Genomic DNA, 18,432 nt, shown 5'->3' with positions numbered 1-18,432 from the left:
CAAAAAGGAAATTCATCAAAAGTCAAAGTGAAATAATACCGTTGAGCACTTAACTCCCGGGTCCCAACTTAGTCTGGCCCGAGCTGATTTATTTGAGCGCAGAGTGTAAAATTTAATTCAAAATGGTGGCTATAATCACTACAGATAAATTTCATACTCTTTTGTCTTTGAAGATTCCATTGTGGACAGTAATACGCAGTTACAGGGTGTAGTCCGTTTAGATTCCGTAGTTTGTGGGTATCAGTTGCAGTAGAGGTGTGGCATTGTGACACTCTTTTACTAACGGGCACCACTTCAGATCACCCTGTACATACATAGCCTCAAGGCACAATCACTGTTTCAGATTTAAAATTATTAGTGTGTTTGTTTGGTCCAGAAACTGAGACAATCACATGACAGTCACCGCGAGGAGAGAAAATTTAAAAAATGAAAAAAAGAAAACCTACAAAAACAACAAAAAAAAAGTTTAAAAAAAAAACAAAAAAAATGTCTAATAAGAACTTTGGTACAGGAAATTTTTTGTAATATACATGTATGAATTGTTCATCGAGTTTTTATATTAATTTTAATTTGCTGCTAAGCAAAGACTAGGGACAGGCAAAGATAATTTATGGCAAAGTGTTTAAATGGTTTATACATAAATAAAGTCTCTAAAACTCCTGTGGACACTGGCCTTCTGTGGAAATGCTTTGGGGTGAGGAAATGGTAAAAGCTGCTGGAGAAAAGGGGAGCTGCCACGACACAGGGCTGGGCTGGCATTTCGAGCCTCCAGAGCAGATCTTGCTAGAGGTATCTCAGTGTTCCCGAACGAGCTAACACAGCTGCGCGCCCTGCCGCCCTGGCGCTTCCCCGAGGCCCCGCCCCGCCCAACGTCCGGGCGCACGCACGCACGCAACGTCCGGGGCGCCTCGTGCGTGGCAGCGCCTGGTCCGCAAGCCGGGTGGGTGCGGCTCAGCAAAGGAGCGGTGCCCTCTGCCAGCATTTTTTTTTGTCTGAGGGAAAGCTGTCCCTCCAGCCCCTGAAGCCAGGACTTTTCAGTTCCTCCCCGTGTGTCTCTGGCGCCTTTCGAGCTGCGTCACCAGCACCGGAGCGCAGAGCGAGCGAGTCCGTCAGCGGTAAGTCCGTGCGCAGGCGCTTTAAGAGGCGCGCCTTCCGTCTCTGTGAGGCACAACCTCTGCTGTTACGACAGCCAGAAGTCGTGGGGACTTGTCTCCTCGGCGCTGGAACCCTGGGCTGGGGAACCTGGTGTGCGTCTGGGACCCGTCGCTGCTCAGGGGGACCTCAACAGCTGAGATATCCCTCCCAGTTTTTAACCGCCACAGGTGGGTATGGGACCAGCCCGTGCCATGTCCTCCTACCAGTCTCAGCGTGGCTTCTGCGCTATGTCCTTAGTTATAGGACTTCTGTTCAGCTAGACTTCAGGTGGTTCTCAATGATGCTTGTTCTGTAGTTGTAATGTCGATGTGGTTATGAGAGGAGGCAGGCACAGCGTTTACCTATTCCGCCATCTTGTCTGGAAGCCTAAAAATTTAAATTAAGACTGCAGTTTTTAAATTGGAAACAAGAGGGAGTCAGTTTTAATTTCATAAACAAGCGCTCTGAATGCCGTGTGAAGAACAAGTAGGGTTGCTGATGTGGTTGTATATGTGAGAAAAAGAAGCTGGTGGCCATTGACCTGAGATAAAGGTACTTTGGACCAGGGGTCCCCCATCCCCGGGCCGCAGACCAGTACCGGTCCGTGGCCTGTTAGCAACTGGGCAGCACAGCGGGCGGTGAGAGAGTGAAGCTTCATCTGTATCTGCAGCCGCTCCCCGGGGCCAGCATCACCACCTCAGCCCCACCTCAGATCATCAGGCATTAGATTTTGTAAGAGCACTGGTCCTCGGTACCAAAAGGGACCAGTGCTTTGGACTATAGAGGAGGAGATGGAAGTAAACCGAGTGGGCAGAACTCTGATTAGAAAATCCTTCAGTTATCAAAGGAGAGCGAGAAGGGGCAGAAAGAGCAGAGCCTGGGAGACTGCCACAGCCTGACCGTGACTGCCCAGGGCAGGGCCTGAACGGAGGCGGGCCATGGGGACAGACGGAAATTTCCTCACACGGGGTTAGATTTGGGAAGGGAGAACGAGGTCCTGTAACTCCCGCGGAGTTGGGGACAGTGTCGATACAGAGTGGGACACTGAGGGCAGGATCTGGGGTCTTTCTCCAACATCACTTCTCCCCACCCCAGCCCACCCAGGAGAAAGGACCAACACCTTGGGAGAAGGCTCAAGGAGAAGTCTAACCGAGGCTTACCTTCAGGGGTCCTCTGATGGGCCTGAGTCAGGGCTTTCCAAGAAGCTTCTGATCCACCATGCCCACGCCCAAGCTCCACCTTCCATCCGGGGGCAGCCGGGCAGCCCACACCCTCCCTCCAATGCCCAGAACTGGCTCTCTGTCTTGGAGGCAGCCCTTTCAAAGCAAGGCTGCTCCAGCTGGGGTCTCGCGGCAGAGACTCACTTCACCTTTCCCTAAGCCCCGCTTCCTAAGCCATTGTGTCCTCCTTATAAATGGTGGTTTTGCAATTGACCACCAGGTGGCAGCCTTTCCCACATAATCTTCCTGGACTTGGTTTGGGCGCCCTAGGCTGTGTAGGAAAGGTGTTAGGCAGCTGGAGACTGAGAAGCACGAGTCTGCCCAGGGAGCCAATTCCAGAGGTTCCTTAAACTTATACATCCATAAAACCCTTTGCCCAAATTAACTGTTTCTATTCGAACTTCACATCCACTTGATAACAGAAGCAGATGAGAAACTGAGGCTTAGAGCGAGAAAGTGACCACCTTGAAGTCACACAACAGAACAGGCCTCTCTTAGGTAGCTGGAAATTCCTCTCCTGATCTCAGTCTACTAACCCATTAATTATTTCCAATCCCAGTCCACTCCCCCAACAGCCCCTTATCTTAGTGTTACCTCAGTCATGAACACACAGATTTTATTCTTAAGTAAGACAAGAGTCACTGGCCAGAAGACATCGGCCTCATTGTAAGCCAAACCATATGAATACCTATCATGTAGGAGGCTGGAGTAGAAGATGAACACAAGCTGGCACTATCCCCAGGTGGCATGGCTCTATAGATGAGGAGACTTAAGGTAGTAAGTGACAGAACCCCAACTCAAAGCAAAAACTTGGAAGTCCAAAGGCATGACTGACTTCAGACATGGTTAGATCCAGGTGCTCAGAGAATGCCTGTGCCCCACCTCCATCCAGTTCTGCTTCCCTTGGGATGTGGCTTTACCCCCCAGGTAGGCTTTCTCCAGGGGAGGGAAAGGTGATTGCTAGCTGCCCCAAACCTACCCCCTTGTTACCCCCATGGAAATGGCAGAGAGACCCTCTCTTCAACTCACAAAAGACTTTCAATTGGCTCAAATCTCGTCAGACCTCCCAGGGCTACAAAGAAAGGAAAGTGGGGGAGGGCTTCCCCAAGGAAGATACCTGTCCAGACAAAAACGTGTCCACTGCCGATATGACATTCGCCAAAACCGCGCATGTGTCCATTCTGTCAACCAATAACGCTGGTAGACCAAGCCGGGTGCTGGGAACCCAAGGGTGAATAAAGCAGCCATCCAGAAGCAGCGTAGTGGGGAGCACCAAGGAGCCAATAAACAGTGGCCCTGCAACAGGGAGTGCTGGAGAGAGAACCGGGCAGCACCCCCGGGGACCTGGGGGCGGGGATGGGGGGGGCGGTTACTTCGGCTTTGACGGGGATTCGGGAAGGACAGGGACATGTACACAAACAACGTTATTCGCCAAAAAGGCACCCAGACCCTTGGGGCTTCCCGCCAAGGCTCTTGCCCACCCCGCTGGGGACACCACAGGCCTTTCCCTTCCTCTGGGAAGGCGGGAAGCTTCGTTCCAACACCAGCCTGCAGAACCTGTCTCTGGGCAGAACCGTGGGGTCGGGTGGCTCTGTTGGGGGGCTGTCCCGTGTGTTGCAGGGTGTTTAGCAGCATCCTTCTCTCCACCCACTAGATGCCATCCCCTGCCTGTTGTGACAACTGAAAATGTCTCCAGACATTGTCAGATGTCCTCTGGGGAGGGAAAATTGTCCTCAGCTCTGAATCGTTCTAGTGCGTTCTCTTCCCCCACCTTCTCCCTCATCTCTCTTAGACTCCAACCCTCTAGGTGGGCAGGTCAGTTCTGCCTAAGGAGACATTTATAGGTACTTGCCTATCTATGTTCATCCAAGGCACAGCCCCCAACCAGGGGTTCCAGAGCTGAGGACTGGTCCCTACCCTGATGCTCTTCTTCTTCTGGGCTCCACACTCCCACCCCACAGCTGTGCTCATGAGCCAAGCGTGGGAGGAGAATTGATTGCTCTCCCCGCGCCTTCCCATGTCCCCCCTCTGCCCCGCCTCCCCCTCGCTGACTTACCTGAGGAGCAGAGAGACTGAGCATGCCTCGGGCGGGCGGAGCATCTATGGGCTCTATGCAGCGAGGAGCAGCCCACGAGTGCGGGCTTCTTCTTTTGCTCCTGGAACCTCCACTGCTTGGGTGTGTCTTGGTTCTTGTAGCACTTGAGGTATGCTGAGCATCCTGAGGACAATGACACAGGGGTCAGGGAAGCCATCGGGAGAAGAAAAAAACCCACGGGTTAAAATCTTTCTCTATTATTGACTTGACAGACGTGGGCAATTTGACACTCAGGAGTCAAGAACTCAGGCCTGGCACCATTAAAAATATATATATAAAATTATGGTAGAAGTAGCAAGAGGACATGCCCTACATTCTTCCGGATTCTAAGGGCATGTCTGGCCAGTGTGGACCACCCCTGCAGTGGGTGCAGATCCTGTTCTACAGGACCCAGGTTCCCCATCCCCAGGGCCAGCCAGTGGGGAATGCCACCTGCAGACACTTCACACAGAGCCCTCTCTGAAAGGAGCTTCCTGGTGCAAGGTCGCACCAGTCCCCAGGGGAAGCCCACCTCCAGGGACTGGCGGACAGACACAGGGGCTCAAAGGCCTGTCCGCTTGCCGTGGTGAGTGACCCCCGAGGCGCTCCCAGCTCCAGATCTCCGAACGGGGTCTGCTGAGCCATTGCAGCCCAGTGCCGTGTTCCTCGTGTGTTTCTGACATGCTCTGTGAGACGTGCAGAATCTTTTTCCTGGGAAACACAACCTGAGACACCCCTACCCGTCCCCCTGGAAGCAGGGAGAGTGCACGTGGTGATGGTGGCGGGAGACCGTGGTGTGGGGACCACTGCCTGGAGGCCTGACAGCCCCCACCATGGTTCTCTGCAGTGGGGGTGTTTACGCAGGTGACGAAATGCTGGGGACCTGCGGAGAGCCCACGCAGGGTGCTTCCTCAAGAAAGGGGCAACACAGCGTGCTTGTGGGGGTGGGGAGCATCTTCAGTGATATATAGGGGGGCGCGAGGATAGGGAGAGGAGCACGATGAAGTGTGTGTATGTGTATGCGAGAGCGGCCGGCATCTCCAGGCCAGCATCCCTGTTGAAGGGCGCCGCAAGGGGAGAGAGACAAAAGAATGTCACCTGCTTGTTGGATTTAGCAACACACAGGACCTCTGTGGCAACAGCCACCTGCTCTGTCGGCTACACAGAGATCTGAACGTGCAGATACACACACTCTCCCTACCTCCAGGCCCAAAACACACCACCATCCCGAACACACTCCAGGCCCTGGACCTCGAGTGGAGGTAGGAAGAACTCAGCCCAGCTCACGTTTACTATAAGAAGGGAAAGGTGAAGAATCAGGCGTCTAGCACCTGTCACTCCCCTCTGCAGGACCCTCCAGAGCTCCCAAACCACCTTCCTTCCTTCCTGCCTCGGTGCTTCACTGGGCTTGTTTGCCATCTTTCTGCCTCCAAAGCTCCATCTGTGACATGAGCCCCACTTGCACTTCTCCGGGGGATGCCTCACAGGTGGAGAGCTTCCCACCACCTGGACGGAGGGAGTTCCTGGCCCCCTGCCCACAGGAGAGCTCTGCTGAGCAAACTCCAGACAGCGGACTGTGTCCACGCCAGTGGTTCCCATTAGAGGCAGAATTTGCCTCCCACCTCCCCCAGTAATTCCCTGCCCAATCTAGGCACTCCCTGATAGCACACCTGTGTGAACCTTGCCCCTTCCGAGGGCACACCATGCTGCTTGTTAACTTACTGATTGGAAGTTAGTTTCTCTTCTGAGACGTTAGAGCTAAGCATGAGCACCTGTCAAGGGGAGGGGCTTCCTCGTCCTTAGACCCTGAGGATAACAGGAGCCCCAGTCTTCATTTTTTGCAATACTTTATTTTTTTCAATTATAATTGACGTAAAATATTATATTAATTTCAAGTAAACAACATAGTAATTAGACATTTCTATGACTTCTGAAGTGATCATCCTGATAAATCTAATACCCATCTGACATCCCACATAGTTATATCTTCCATGCTATACTCTGTAACCCCATGACTAGTTTGTAATTACCAATTTGTACCTCTCAATCTCCTCCCTCTTTCACCCATTCCTCACCCCCGCCCCAATCTAACAACCATCAAAATGCTCTCTGTATCTGTGAGCTTGTTTATCCTGTTCTCTAGATTCCGCATATGACATTTAACTTTCTCTGTTTATCCTGTTCTCTAGATTCTACATATGACATTTAACTTTCTCTATCTGACTTACTCCACTCAGAACAACACCCTTTAGGTCCATCCATGTTACAAATGGCGAGATTTCATTATTTTTTATGGCCAAGTAATATTCCCTCGTATATATCCGTACCACCTCTTCTTTATCCATTCATCTACTGATGGACACCCAGATGGCCTCCATATCTTGACTATTGTAAATAATGCTGCAATGAACATATAGATTCACATGTCCCTTCAAAGCAGTGTTTTGGGTTTCTTCAGATAAACATCCAGAAGTGGGATAACTGGGTCCTTCTTTGTCTCTTGTTACAGCCCTTGTTTTAGGGTCTATTTTTCTGGTGTAAGTATTGCTACCCCAGGTTTTGGTTTATTTCCTTTTCCATGAAACATCTTTTCTCATCCCATTACCTTTAGTCTGTGTGTTATTTTTGATCTGCAGTGAGTCTCTTTTGATAGCAGATGTAAAGGTCTTGTTTTCTTATCCATTTAGCTACCCTTTGCCTTTTGATTGGAGCATTTAATCCATTTTCATTTAAAGTAATTGTTGATATACAGTTATTGCCATTTTATTATTCATATTTTTAAATCTCTTTTCCTCCTTCTTCTTAAAGAAATTCCTCCAATATTTCCTGTAATACTGGCTTGGCAGTGATGAACTTCTTAGCTTTTTCTTGTCTGGGAATCTCTTTATCTATCCTTTGATTCTAAATAATAGCTTTACTGGGTAGAGTAATCTTGGTCGTAGATCCTTGCTTTTCATCACTTTGAATATTCCCTACCTGCAAAGTTTCTGTTGAGAAATCAACTGACAGTCTTATGGGAGCTCCCTTATAGGTAACTAACTGCTTTTCTCATGCTGCTTTTAAGATTCTCTCTTTGTCTTTAAACTTTGACATTTTAATCAATTTATGATGTGTCTTGGTGTGGGCCTCTTTGGGTTCATCTTGTTTGGGACTCTCTGTGTTTCCTGGGATTGTATGTCTGTTTCCTTCACCAGGTTAGGGAAGTTTTCTATCATTATTTCTCCAGATAAGTTTTATATTTTTTGCTCTCTCTTTCCCTCTTCCTTCTGGTACCCCTACAATGTGAGTGTTGGTATACTTGAAGCCCCTTAAACTATCCTCATTTTTTAGATTCTTTTTGTTTTTCTGCTGTTCCGATTGGGTATTCTCTGCTACCTTATCTTCTAAATTGCTGATTCGATCCTCTGCTTCCTGTAATCTACTATCGATTCCCTGTATACTGTATTCTTCATATACGTTTTCTATCTCCATTCTCATGTTTCCTGTATCTTTGTTGAAGTTCTCACTGAGATCATTGAGCAGCCTTATAAACCAGTGTTTTGAACGCTGAATCTAGTAGATTCTTTTTCTCTCTTTTTGTTTAGTTCTTTTTCTGGAGATTTGTTCTGTTCTTTCATTTAGGACATGTTTCTTTGTCTCCCTATTTTGGCTGCCTCCCTGTGCTTGTTTCTATGTTAGGTAGAGCCGCTGTATTTCCCAGTGTTACTAGAGTGGCCTTATGTAGTAGGTGTGTTGTGGGACCCAGTGGCACAGTCTTCCCTGGTCACCTGAGCCAGGTTTTCCAGCTATGTCCCTTATATGGGTTGTGTGCGCCTTCTTCTTGTAGTTGAGCTTTGGATTCTGTTTGCTCATCAATGGGAGGGTTCGGTCCTTGGGCTGATTGGTTGTGAGGACTGGCCATGACCAGTAGAGGAGCTGTTGTGCAGGATCTGACCCTACAGAGCCGGATTTGCATTAGCAGGGCTCTGATGCCTGTCCTGTCTGCCCTTTGAGTATTTTGTCATCAGATGTGACCCCAGGTGGTCCTCCAGCTCAGACCGAAGCCAGCCAAGTTCAGCTGCAGCCTATGCCCTACCTGGGGCCACCTTGCATGAGCCACCAGGCAATCTCCAGATGTCTACCACTGAGCTTAGAAGTGCCTCGAGAGGCCAAGCCACAAAATGAGGCTGGCCACTGCTAGTGCCAGGCTTAGAGGTGCTCAGCAAGAGGTATGAGGCATGCTGAGGCCACCTGCTGCTTGTTTGGGTTTTGTAAACCTTTGGGAGATTTTAGAAAAGTTCACAGCATAAGCCAAGACAGGCCATTTGTGTGGAAAACCCACTGTAAGTGGCTTGTGTGGGCCTGCACATTGGGAGGGGTGGGGTCTCAGGAAAGCTCTGGGTGGGGTGACCAGTCTTAGCTGCGGAGACTCAGATATGGCGGCTGCCTGTGTCTGCAAGCCAGGCCAGGGAGGGCTAAACGAAGGAACAATGCCCTCTGCCAGCACTTCTCTCTAGGAGAAAACTGCCCCTCCAGACCTTGTCCTGAAGCTGTACAACTCAGTTCCTCTCTGTGTGTCCCTGGTGCCCTTTGAAAAGCTGACCCAGCACTGGGGCTCACAGTGAGTGAATCCCTCAGTGGTAAGTCCATGCATGGGCCCTTTAAGAGGAATGTCTGTAGCTCCCTCTCAGCCCTTCATGTCACTCAGCCACACTCTCTGCTGGTTTTCACAGCCAGAAGTTATGGTGACTTCTCTTCCTGACACTGGAACCCTGGGCTGGGGAGCCAGATGTGGGGCCAGGACCCCTCACTCTTCCGAGGGGACCTCCACAGCTGAGAGATTTCTCCCAGTTCTTGACCTCCACATGCGGTAGTGGAACCAGCCAGTTTCATGTCACCACCCCTCCTACCAGTCTCTAAGTGGCCTCTTCTGTGCACCCCCAGTTGTAGGACTTCTGTTCACCTAGACTTCAGGCAATTCTATGGTATAGTTATACTATACTATATGGCTATTCTGTAGTATAGTTATAATTTCGATGTGGTTGCGAGAGCAGGCAGGCATAGCATTTACCTGCTCTGTAATCTTTACTGGAACTCATACCAATCTCCATTTAGATTATTCTAGAACTTTACTAAGCACTCATATGCAGTATCTCATATGTGGATAGAATCTTCTATATTTCCCGGAGTGGTGAGCGGTGCTGTCACACCAGCCACTCTGTGGCCTGGATTTGAATGTCAGGCAGGCTTGGGTCTGAATCTGCAGGGTTACTTATGTTTTGAGACTGGAATGAGTTGTGAACACACAGGAAGTACCACCTCAGACACCAGGAGACTAAGACAAAGGAAGGGATTTACTCACCCAGGAATCCCCGTTCATTCCATGCGTGTGCAGGTCTTCAGCCTTCCAGATGATTTTGGTCCTTAAGCTGGACAGTGAGGTAGACATCAGAGGGACTGCATGCCACCTGCAGCTCAGCTCTTGCAGGGACATCCAGGGAGCTGTCCAGGAAGATAAAGCAGAGAGTGTCTCCATCCTTCTGCATCAGGCCAGAAATTGTGACCCAAGGTCACAACCAAGTCCATATTACTTTTCCTTTACTTAGAATATAGTGGGCAAGTTTCTACCCTATCTTTTTGTGTGTTTATTTTCTATACTTTCACTATAAAAACACTAAGCTCTGTGAAATACATTTGGAGTTCAGGTCATTGGCTCACCCAGAGAGAGATGGCTGTTTGCTGGGCTTCTTGATTATAAAGCTATTTAAAGTCTAATATCAGAAGTTCATCAACAGGAAGGCAATAGATTATCTTAAGCAATTTAATGCACATCTTTAGGAAACCTAGTAGTTGTTGTTACAGATCAGGCAACTTTCAGTCAGTTGTGTTCTATGACAGACATCATGCTAAATGAGATGAGTGTTAAATAAAATATAAAATATAGTACAATTTTTATTATTATTTACCGGTTGTTAACATTTTCATTCTCTCCCTCCCCGCCTCTGAAATGCTCAAATGGTTACTGAACAATTTGAAAGTAAGTTGTAGATATCATGACACTTCACTCATAAATGCTTCAGCTTCAGCTTATATCTCTTAAGAACAGGATAATCTCCTCCATAACTACGATACCACTATCACTCCCGAGATGCTTAACATCAACACAGTAATACTGTCCACAACACATGCCAGAGTCACATTTCCCTAGTTGTCTCAAGCATGTTCTTTGTAGCTTTTTTTTTTTTTTAAAAAAAAAAAAAAAAAAGATAAGTAATCCAGAATACACTCATGAATCACACATTGATTCTGGCTCTATAAAGATATAGAGTTCTCAAATCAATATTTTGGAAAAGACCATTTAGACTCCAGCTAAGAGGAAAAATACTTCCATAAAGGCCCCTTGAATGCTGCATGATTCTCATTCCTCACTGCAGATGAGCAAATTATTTCTTAGAGGGACATATGGGCTCCTAATTATTCCAACAGATTAATGCCATCTGCTCTCTACGAGAAGCAAAAATAGTTTTAAAAAGGTAGTGTCAGGAAGTCCTAGGCCCTGATCAGGGTATAGCCCCTGTCCTCTAACACATGCTTATGTGAGTCAGTGCTAGGCCTGTTTTAGGCCATGGAGATGTGAGAAAAATAAAAAGTAACAAAAATAACCCTGCCCTCACCGGGTTTAAAGTCTAGTTGGGAGAGAAAACAAACAAAAAAAAAAAAAAAAGAGAGAGAGTGAGAGAAATAAATAAAGTGATGAGGTGAGATTGCTAAAGGATAAAGTAGATGGAGGGACTTATAACCTGACCTTGAACAGTGAGGGAAGAAGTCACATCTAAGCTGGAAGCTGAAGAAGGAGAATTCACAAGTTGGAGACAGAGGAGCATGTTCGATAGGGGAACTAGCCTGTGTGCGGGTCCAGAGGTGAGAAGAGTTGCGTGTGTGCAAACCACATATATAAACTCAACTGTGCAGTGTGAGGGGAGGAGGCAGAAAATCGACACTGGAAAGGCGGGCCACAGCCAGCACAAACTGGACCTTCCAACACGTGGTTAGGTTCGGCGACTTTAACCTAAGACCAGTGAAGTGCCACTGAGGGGCGTAACATGATCAGATGTCCTGGCACACTGTACAGAATGATGGGGCAAGTGGAAGCTGAGTCAGGAGGCTGCACAGGTACAGGTGCTGGTGATCTGCATCTCAGCTGGTGGAAGTGGAGATGGAGAGATGGGAGCAGGTACCTATTTTGTAGATAGGATCCAAGGCTCTTGTAGATAGAAATAAGGAAAACAAGTCTAGGAAGACACCCAGGTCTCTGTCATTAAAATGATGTTTTAATTACAGAGGCAGATACACTAAAACTTGAAGGCCAGTAGTCTGTTTTGTAAATACAGTTTTATTGGCACAGAGCCACGCCCATTTGTTTACATATCATCTATGGCTGCTTTCAGCTACAATGAAAGAGGCGAGTAGTTTGACAAAGACCAAATGGCATGCAAAGCTGAAAATATTTATTATCTGGTTCTTTACAGAAGAGTTTGCCAACCTCTATTTTAGACATTATATTCCAGAGATGGCTCAGGAAGAAAAAGAATATTTTAGTCAAATAAATTCAGACAATTCTGTATTCTGTTTTGTTTTCTTGGCTACTCATCATGGGTATAGGCACACTGAAAGCTCTGGGAAGTCTCATGGAAAAGCAATCTCTTTATTAAAGCCAAAATTTCCCAAGTGTATTTGCTCTCAGACCATTTTTGAGTTTGACCCTGAAAAATGCACCTGTGGACACTTAATTTAGAAAGATTATGAGATGCAATGGGAAAGATCGGTGAGACTACAAGTTATGAGATTAGTTTAACACCATTAAAGTTACAAGAATCAGACAAAGGAGCCTGAGCCAGGGCTTAGGTCCCAAAGATGAAAGTGATATATGAAGAGGCCATGAAGGCAGAACCCCCAGTTTCCTACCTACATAACTTCAGGGAACATGAATGGAAATAGAAAGAGAGTAGAGGAGGATAAGAAGTTGGCTTGAGGAAAGGGGTGAATACCAGCTTAGACACGTTGAGTTTTGTTGGCTCAGAGTAAGCAATGAATTTTCTGCTTCCAGGACGATGGGGTAGCCATGTTTTCCCTATTCTTCCCGCTAAGTAAAACCCAGAACTTGGGACAGTATATAAAAACAAACATAAGAAGACTCAAAGTGCAGAAAAGAAGGCAGATGGCTAAGGGACCTCAGGACTCGAGGAATGACACGATGATAAGTGTGAGTTCCCTAAATTTTCTTTTTGCCTCACATATCCCAGATGGAGAGCTGGAGACACAGAAAACCCAGAAACAATGGGTACAGACTAAAAAATGTCCAAAAAGCCTGCTCTCTCTAGGCAAAGGACCAGGAAAGGGACAGGCTAGCAAATAGAAAATTTTTAGACAGTAACCACCTTGTTCTAAATACCACAGAAAAAGATGTGGCCCATTTTCACCCACACCAGCAGTAAAGATCCTAACCTTGCGCCCTCAAGAGGACGGGATGAGCAGGCGCCCCAACACTCCCCTGAGATGGTGTCAGAGAAGGCCAATGAGGGCCGCCCCCACTACACGCACAGGTGTCAGTAAGGTGAAGTGGGAAGTTGGACTTCCACCTCTACCTGACAGTAACAAGGTGCTGTCCTTGTGCCCACTCCAGGTTCCTCCACTGGAATGGTATCAGAGAAAGCCCGGTAAAACCAGTTTTTATAAGATCCAGAGTCTCAGAACAGTAGAAAAATGTCTCGGTTTCCGTCAACAGTCATTTGTCATACCAAAAACCAGAAAGATCTCAAACCGAAGGCAGGGGGCGGGGGGAGACAGGGGGAGGCAATCCATAGATGCCAATACGAAAATGACAGAGATGTTAGTAGAATTATCCAGTGAAGATTTTAAAGCAGCCATGTTAAAAATGCTTCAATGAGCAGCCATCGGCACACTGGACACAAACGAAATAAATCAGAGAGCCTCGGAGAATAAATAAACGACATAAGGGAGAACCGAATGGAAGTGCTAGAACCGGAAGATATACCAACTGAAAAGGGAAGCTCAGCGGATAGGTCTGAGAGCGGAATGGAGGAGGTAGAGGAGAGAATCTGTGATCTGGGAGATAGAGCAATAGAAACGACCTAATCGAACAGAGACGACAGACCAAAAAAAGAAAAAAAAAAAAAGGAACAGAGGCCTAGCAACCTGAGGGACTGTAATCAAAGGTAGGAGTCCTAGAAATAGAGGAGAAAGAGAGTGGAACTCCAAAAGGTCTCAGAAATAACATCTGAAAACTTCCTAGCTTTGAGAAGAATCATCAAACTAGGGATTCAAGAAGCTGAGTGAACTTCAAACAAGATAAACCTAAGAAATCCATGCCAAGACATATAATTCAACTTTTTTTTTAAAACATGATATATAATCTTTTATTGTTTTAATTAAATATATTGGGGTGGAATTGGTTGATAAAATTAGATAGATATCAAGCATACAGTTACATAATATACCTACCCTCTGTATATTGCATTATGTTTACTACATAGTTAAACTTCTGAAAACTAAAAACAGAGTAAGCAAAGCATCCAAACTTTACTAGGCTGTCTCAGACCTTTAGAGGCTACTGCAGTGAGTAACCAAGGCTGGGGAGCATGTTCAGCCTGGATCAGGGTGTCAGTGACAGTTCAGGAAACCGTATGTTTGGGACCAGGGAACCTTGCAAGAATTTAGGGCGACCACCTCCTAGCTTGGATCCCCCCACAGAAACAACCTCCTATGGTTTTCGGTGGAATAGGAGCAGGGCTCTTTGGTCTGTTAACATACCAGATCTTCAGGGCCTTGCCCCATGCTGCTCCCTCAGCCTACAATGCATGTCCTTTGCCTCTTCGGGTTGCTGGCTACTTCTTCTGCTGAAATGTCATTTCTTCAGAAAGGCCTTCTCTCTGGCCCTGTCTAAGACAGATTTTTCTACCAATCTCCAGCCTACAAAATTTTGTCATTTCTTTCTCGTTATTGATGACAATAGGCTATTATTTATTCACCTGCTGACTTGTGTATTGTACATGTCCTCTACTAAACGGTAAGACCAGAAACCTTTCAGCGTCCTGAGCACAGACAAGAGTCGTGTTGAATAAATGAATAAAGAGCTGAAAAAGGAAGGGACCCAGCTTTAAAAACAAACAAATAAACAAAAAAACTCTTGTTTCAGGAGCCAAGATAGCGCTGTATTTACAATCATCTCATTTAGTCGGCACAAGCAGTATTGTATGGTGTGTATTGTTCCAATTGACAGACGAGGAAACCGAGGCTCAGAGAGGTACAGTCTCATGCTCAAACACACATCAACCAACATACAGAGCCAAGTTTCACACAAATTTTTTTTTCTGCCCATGTATGTTTCACTACTCCACCCAGCCACTCTGTTGAGGCAAGTTATTTGGGTTCAAGCCCCAACCCTACACCTTTCTTACTAGTATCTTATAAAATTCACTCAAGTTGCTCATCTGAAATTCTGAAAATAAGCCGTCGAACCAGGAGCGGTGGACAGATAAAACGCATTTCATTCCACCCCTCTCTAAGCAGTTGGGCTGGAGTTTAATTTAAGCCCCTGGGTACCATGGCGATGCAAGCCTTATAAAGCTCTATAAATACTCCTAGAGAGGCTTCTTCTAGCCAGCCTGCTGGTTACTGCACCCCACCCCCGTTCCCACCGGGGCTCCTCTTCTGCCTTTGGGGTGGGAGGGGAGGAAAGCACTGCTTTGTAGGAACTCCCTCCCTCTGAGCACACTTTCCTTCTTCTCTCCACACCCCCACCCTTGAAACTGAGATTTCATCTCCACCGCCTCCTCCAGTGCATAATTCATTTCCTCGTTGGTGAAAGACACAACAGCTTCCAGCCTTCAGTACCCAGATACCTTTCGATGGGAGAGTTGAAAACCCCTCCTGCTAGGCTCAGGATTGCCTCGGATCCAGGAGAAATCCAGTTCATTTAATAAATTGAACCAGCAAGGAAAAAGGGAGAGGAGAGGGGAAGGGGGAGGGAGAGGGGAGGGGGAGAGAGAGGAGGCGAGGCAGGACAGGGAGAACAGTGCGCCTTCTTCTGGGGAGACAGCCCAGCCTATCAAATCCCCCAACAGCTACCCCCCAGCAGGGTCTTGTTGACATGCACGGTGGAGGTCAAAATTCAGGTTGATCCATCTTTGGCTTAGCATTCAGAACCCCCACTTCCTCTCCTTGTAAACACAGCTCTGACCTCAGCATGTTCCCTCCCACCTCCCACCGCTCCAGGTAGATAGGCAACTCAAATGCAATCCGAAGTTCGACCATCTCCAGGCCGCTCTTCCAACCAGACTGTTAGTGCCCCGGAAGTTCCTCTCCCTCCTTCACTGGCACAGGAGAGTCCACACCGTTGTGAATCCAGAAGTAAAAACCCATTGAGTTAGAATTTTGACTCTATTATTTACGACATGACCATAGGAAAGTCAAGCAGCCTCTCTGAGTCTAGGTTACACATTAATAAAATGGGACTAATAAGTACCAGGGCAATGAGTCATTATTCATAGAAGCTCCATCTCCCTATTTGTAAAGTAAGTTGGCAATGCTTGACTTATTTCGATTTATTTTCAAGCACTGAGGACCCAGAGATAAATAGAAACCATCTCCTCTGCCTCAGTTCTCATACTGCCAAGGTTTCTTCCACACTCATTTTCCCTGGCTCCCTTTACATTGGCCCAATTATGAACTTCAACTAATGCATGACTAAAGAAAGGGGACATTATTGGCTGGAGCATAGAAATGTAACTGTGTGCATTCTCCGGCGTGTGTGGGAGGGACAGCATGAGGTAGGGAGGTACAGTCATGGAGTCAGAAGAAAATTCTCAGCAGAGGTTTCCACAGCCTTCACTTGAAGAATGCAGAAGCTAACAGGAAACTACTGCTGACATATCCGTTTCTTTTTTTAAAAAGCTTAATTTCTTCTCTTTACCATCTTTTTGAAATATATTACACTGATGCTCTGAAATCCTCTGAAACACGTGTGTGGAAACTGGCCTTTCTTCTTTGCTGCAATAGTAGGGGAAAGAATTTAAGTGGGTGTCTCCTGTGGGCTACCTAGATGTGAAAGCAAATGAAGAAAGGCTTGGCTCGTGGTCACTTCTGCTCGGCCCCCATGGTGGCCATGCCTGTCTCCTCCAACTCCACTCATGAGCAGCCACACACACAGCCCCAGCAGGAAGGCCGAGAGAGGCTGGGCTTCTTGCCTTCAGTTCAGATTCCTGCAGTTCAGTCACCTGTAGAGTAATGTCCAATAGGCTTTATCACGCGGCTCAGCCGGTTTTACCTTTAATCCTTTTCACATTTGTCCTCAGCCCTGAGGAATGCCTGGGGATGATTCACTGCCATCTCATGGGGCAAGCAGTCATTTATTACCTCACCCTGCTTGCAGCTTCTGGAAGATAATCTGGGATTCTTTTGTGTGGGGTGGGGAGGAATGGAGGTGACAAGGGTGGACAAACAGACTAAGACTTTAAGGAGTTAGTTCCTGCTCTGGTTTCACTTTCCTGCTCTGCAGCTCAGGCCTCCAGGTCTGAAGGAACAAGCCATTTGGAAAATGCCAGGGCTTGGGCACCTGGGCTAAAAAGAAAGTTGGATTTGGCAGTTTAAAAGGTGATTTCCCTTCACAAAACAACACCAGCCAGTGAGGGCTTGGTTGTAAAACAAGACAAAAACAAAATCAGTAATTAGGAGGATTATCGCAAGCAACCACGCACAATTTTCAGGAAGGGGAAGAAAATGGGCTTGTGTTTGAAATAGAAAATACTTCATTGGTTCACATTTCATAGGTGGGTGCTCGCTGCCAGGCATTGGTGCTCCAGATGCAACACATGAGGGCCCTGGGAGGATGGCTTACTGCTGAATGCCAGGCCCTCCAAATTTCTCCTCTCCCATTTCGCCCTTACAACAAGGATACTGAGTCTGTATTATCATGATGTTTTCCAGACCTAAGACTGAGATTTCAGTTAAGCAAGTTACTCAAGGTCAAAGAGCCAGAAAATAGGGTGGTGAACATGTGAGACGAGTACTGGTGCTGGACAACTAAAACCTCTGTGTCCATGGCCAACAGTGTGACACCTGAGGTCCTCATTTTGTATCAGTAAAGTGGGCACAATAAGAGGTATTCCCTGCTGCAGAGGGTTGTTGAGAGGGTTAAATGTGTGTGAAGCATCTAGCATCAGGCAGCATGGTGGCTTTCCTTTTGAGCTACTGCCTTAGTCAGTAGTGGGAGGTCGTCATACAGTGAAGGCTTGGCCAAGTGGAGGAAGTGTCGAGGGTTCCCCATGAAAGGATGGGGAACTCCTACTTTTGGGTGTTGGTGGCCAGTCTGAGGCCCATGTTTCTGGACTTCCGTAGATGGCATCTATAGAATGAAGGAGAGAAAGAAGGGCTAAATGTTGAGCCCATAGGCCTGGCCTTGGGGAACTGACTTTGCAGAAGGCGTTTGGAGGTGAGGAGCTGCGATGGTGGGTCTTCTCTAGTGAGAGATGAGACCGCGAACGTGGGGTTCCCATCCTTGCGCAGCATACCTGGCCCCATACAACACAGGATGCTAGCTCCTCAGGGAGACTGGGATTCAGCCAAGAAGATACACAGCCCTGGGCTTCATTCTTTTAGTCGAGCTTCTTAATATACATCCAGGGCAAAAAAAAAAAAAAAAAAAGTAAACATACACTCAGGAAACACACAGAGCCAGTTGATTCTCAGTCATGCTACCTTCTTTTTGTATTTAATCACATATTTTTCATTTCTCAAAGAAGCTTGTGTCTGATTTTTTTAATTTCTATTTTTTTTTCAAGGCGAATTTTTGCTTTGCTTTTATGCTTTTCCATAACCCTCTTACCCCAGATCCATAACTTACTACCTCAGGGTATCGCAGGACAGAACGCATGTGCATCTGCTAGCCCACAGCCTGGGACCGGTTAAGTGCTCAATTCATCTAACAACAACATCGCTATTACTTTT

General features: G+C 47.0%; 1 protein-coding gene across 9 annotated transcripts; it reads right to left on the bottom strand.

Moving 5' to 3' along the window:
* Window positions 1–44: 44 nt before the first annotated feature.
* Window positions 45–18,082, bottom strand: LOC107514074. Of its 9 annotated transcripts, none has more exons than XM_036224957.1 (6): window positions 17,997–18,082; window positions 15,330–17,830; window positions 9,770–9,909; window positions 4,411–4,572; window positions 3,472–3,698; window positions 45–1,521 (listed from the first exon to the last, which is right to left on the bottom strand). In XM_036224957.1, exons 3-6 carry the CDS (start codon window positions 9,899–9,901, stop codon window positions 1,497–1,499), a joined length of 546 nt encoding a protein of 181 aa, XP_036080850.1. In that variant the 5' UTR covers window positions 9,902–9,909; window positions 15,330–17,830; window positions 17,997–18,082; the 3' UTR covers window positions 45–1,496. The 9 variants fall into 9 exon arrangements, 8 of the variants coding, with proteins under 8 accessions (XP_036080850.1, XP_036080849.1, XP_036080851.1 ...); XM_036224956.1 differs by adding an exon at window positions 14,239–14,561 and having other exon boundaries at window positions 15,330–18,000; XM_036224958.1 differs by lacking the exons at window positions 15,330–17,830; window positions 17,997–18,082 and adding exons at window positions 14,239–14,367; window positions 14,457–15,323.
* Between the last annotated feature and the right edge of the window lie 350 nt (window positions 18,083–18,432).

This window comes from Rousettus aegyptiacus, unplaced genomic scaffold, assembly GCF_014176215.1.
Source record: "Rousettus aegyptiacus isolate mRouAeg1 unplaced genomic scaffold, mRouAeg1.p scaffold_m13_p_7, whole genome shotgun sequence".
NCBI classification, from domain to species: Eukaryota; Metazoa; Chordata; class Mammalia; order Chiroptera; family Pteropodidae; genus Rousettus; species Rousettus aegyptiacus.
Note: the sequence above shows the minus strand (reverse complement) of the source record. Positions and strands in the feature narration are given on the sequence as shown.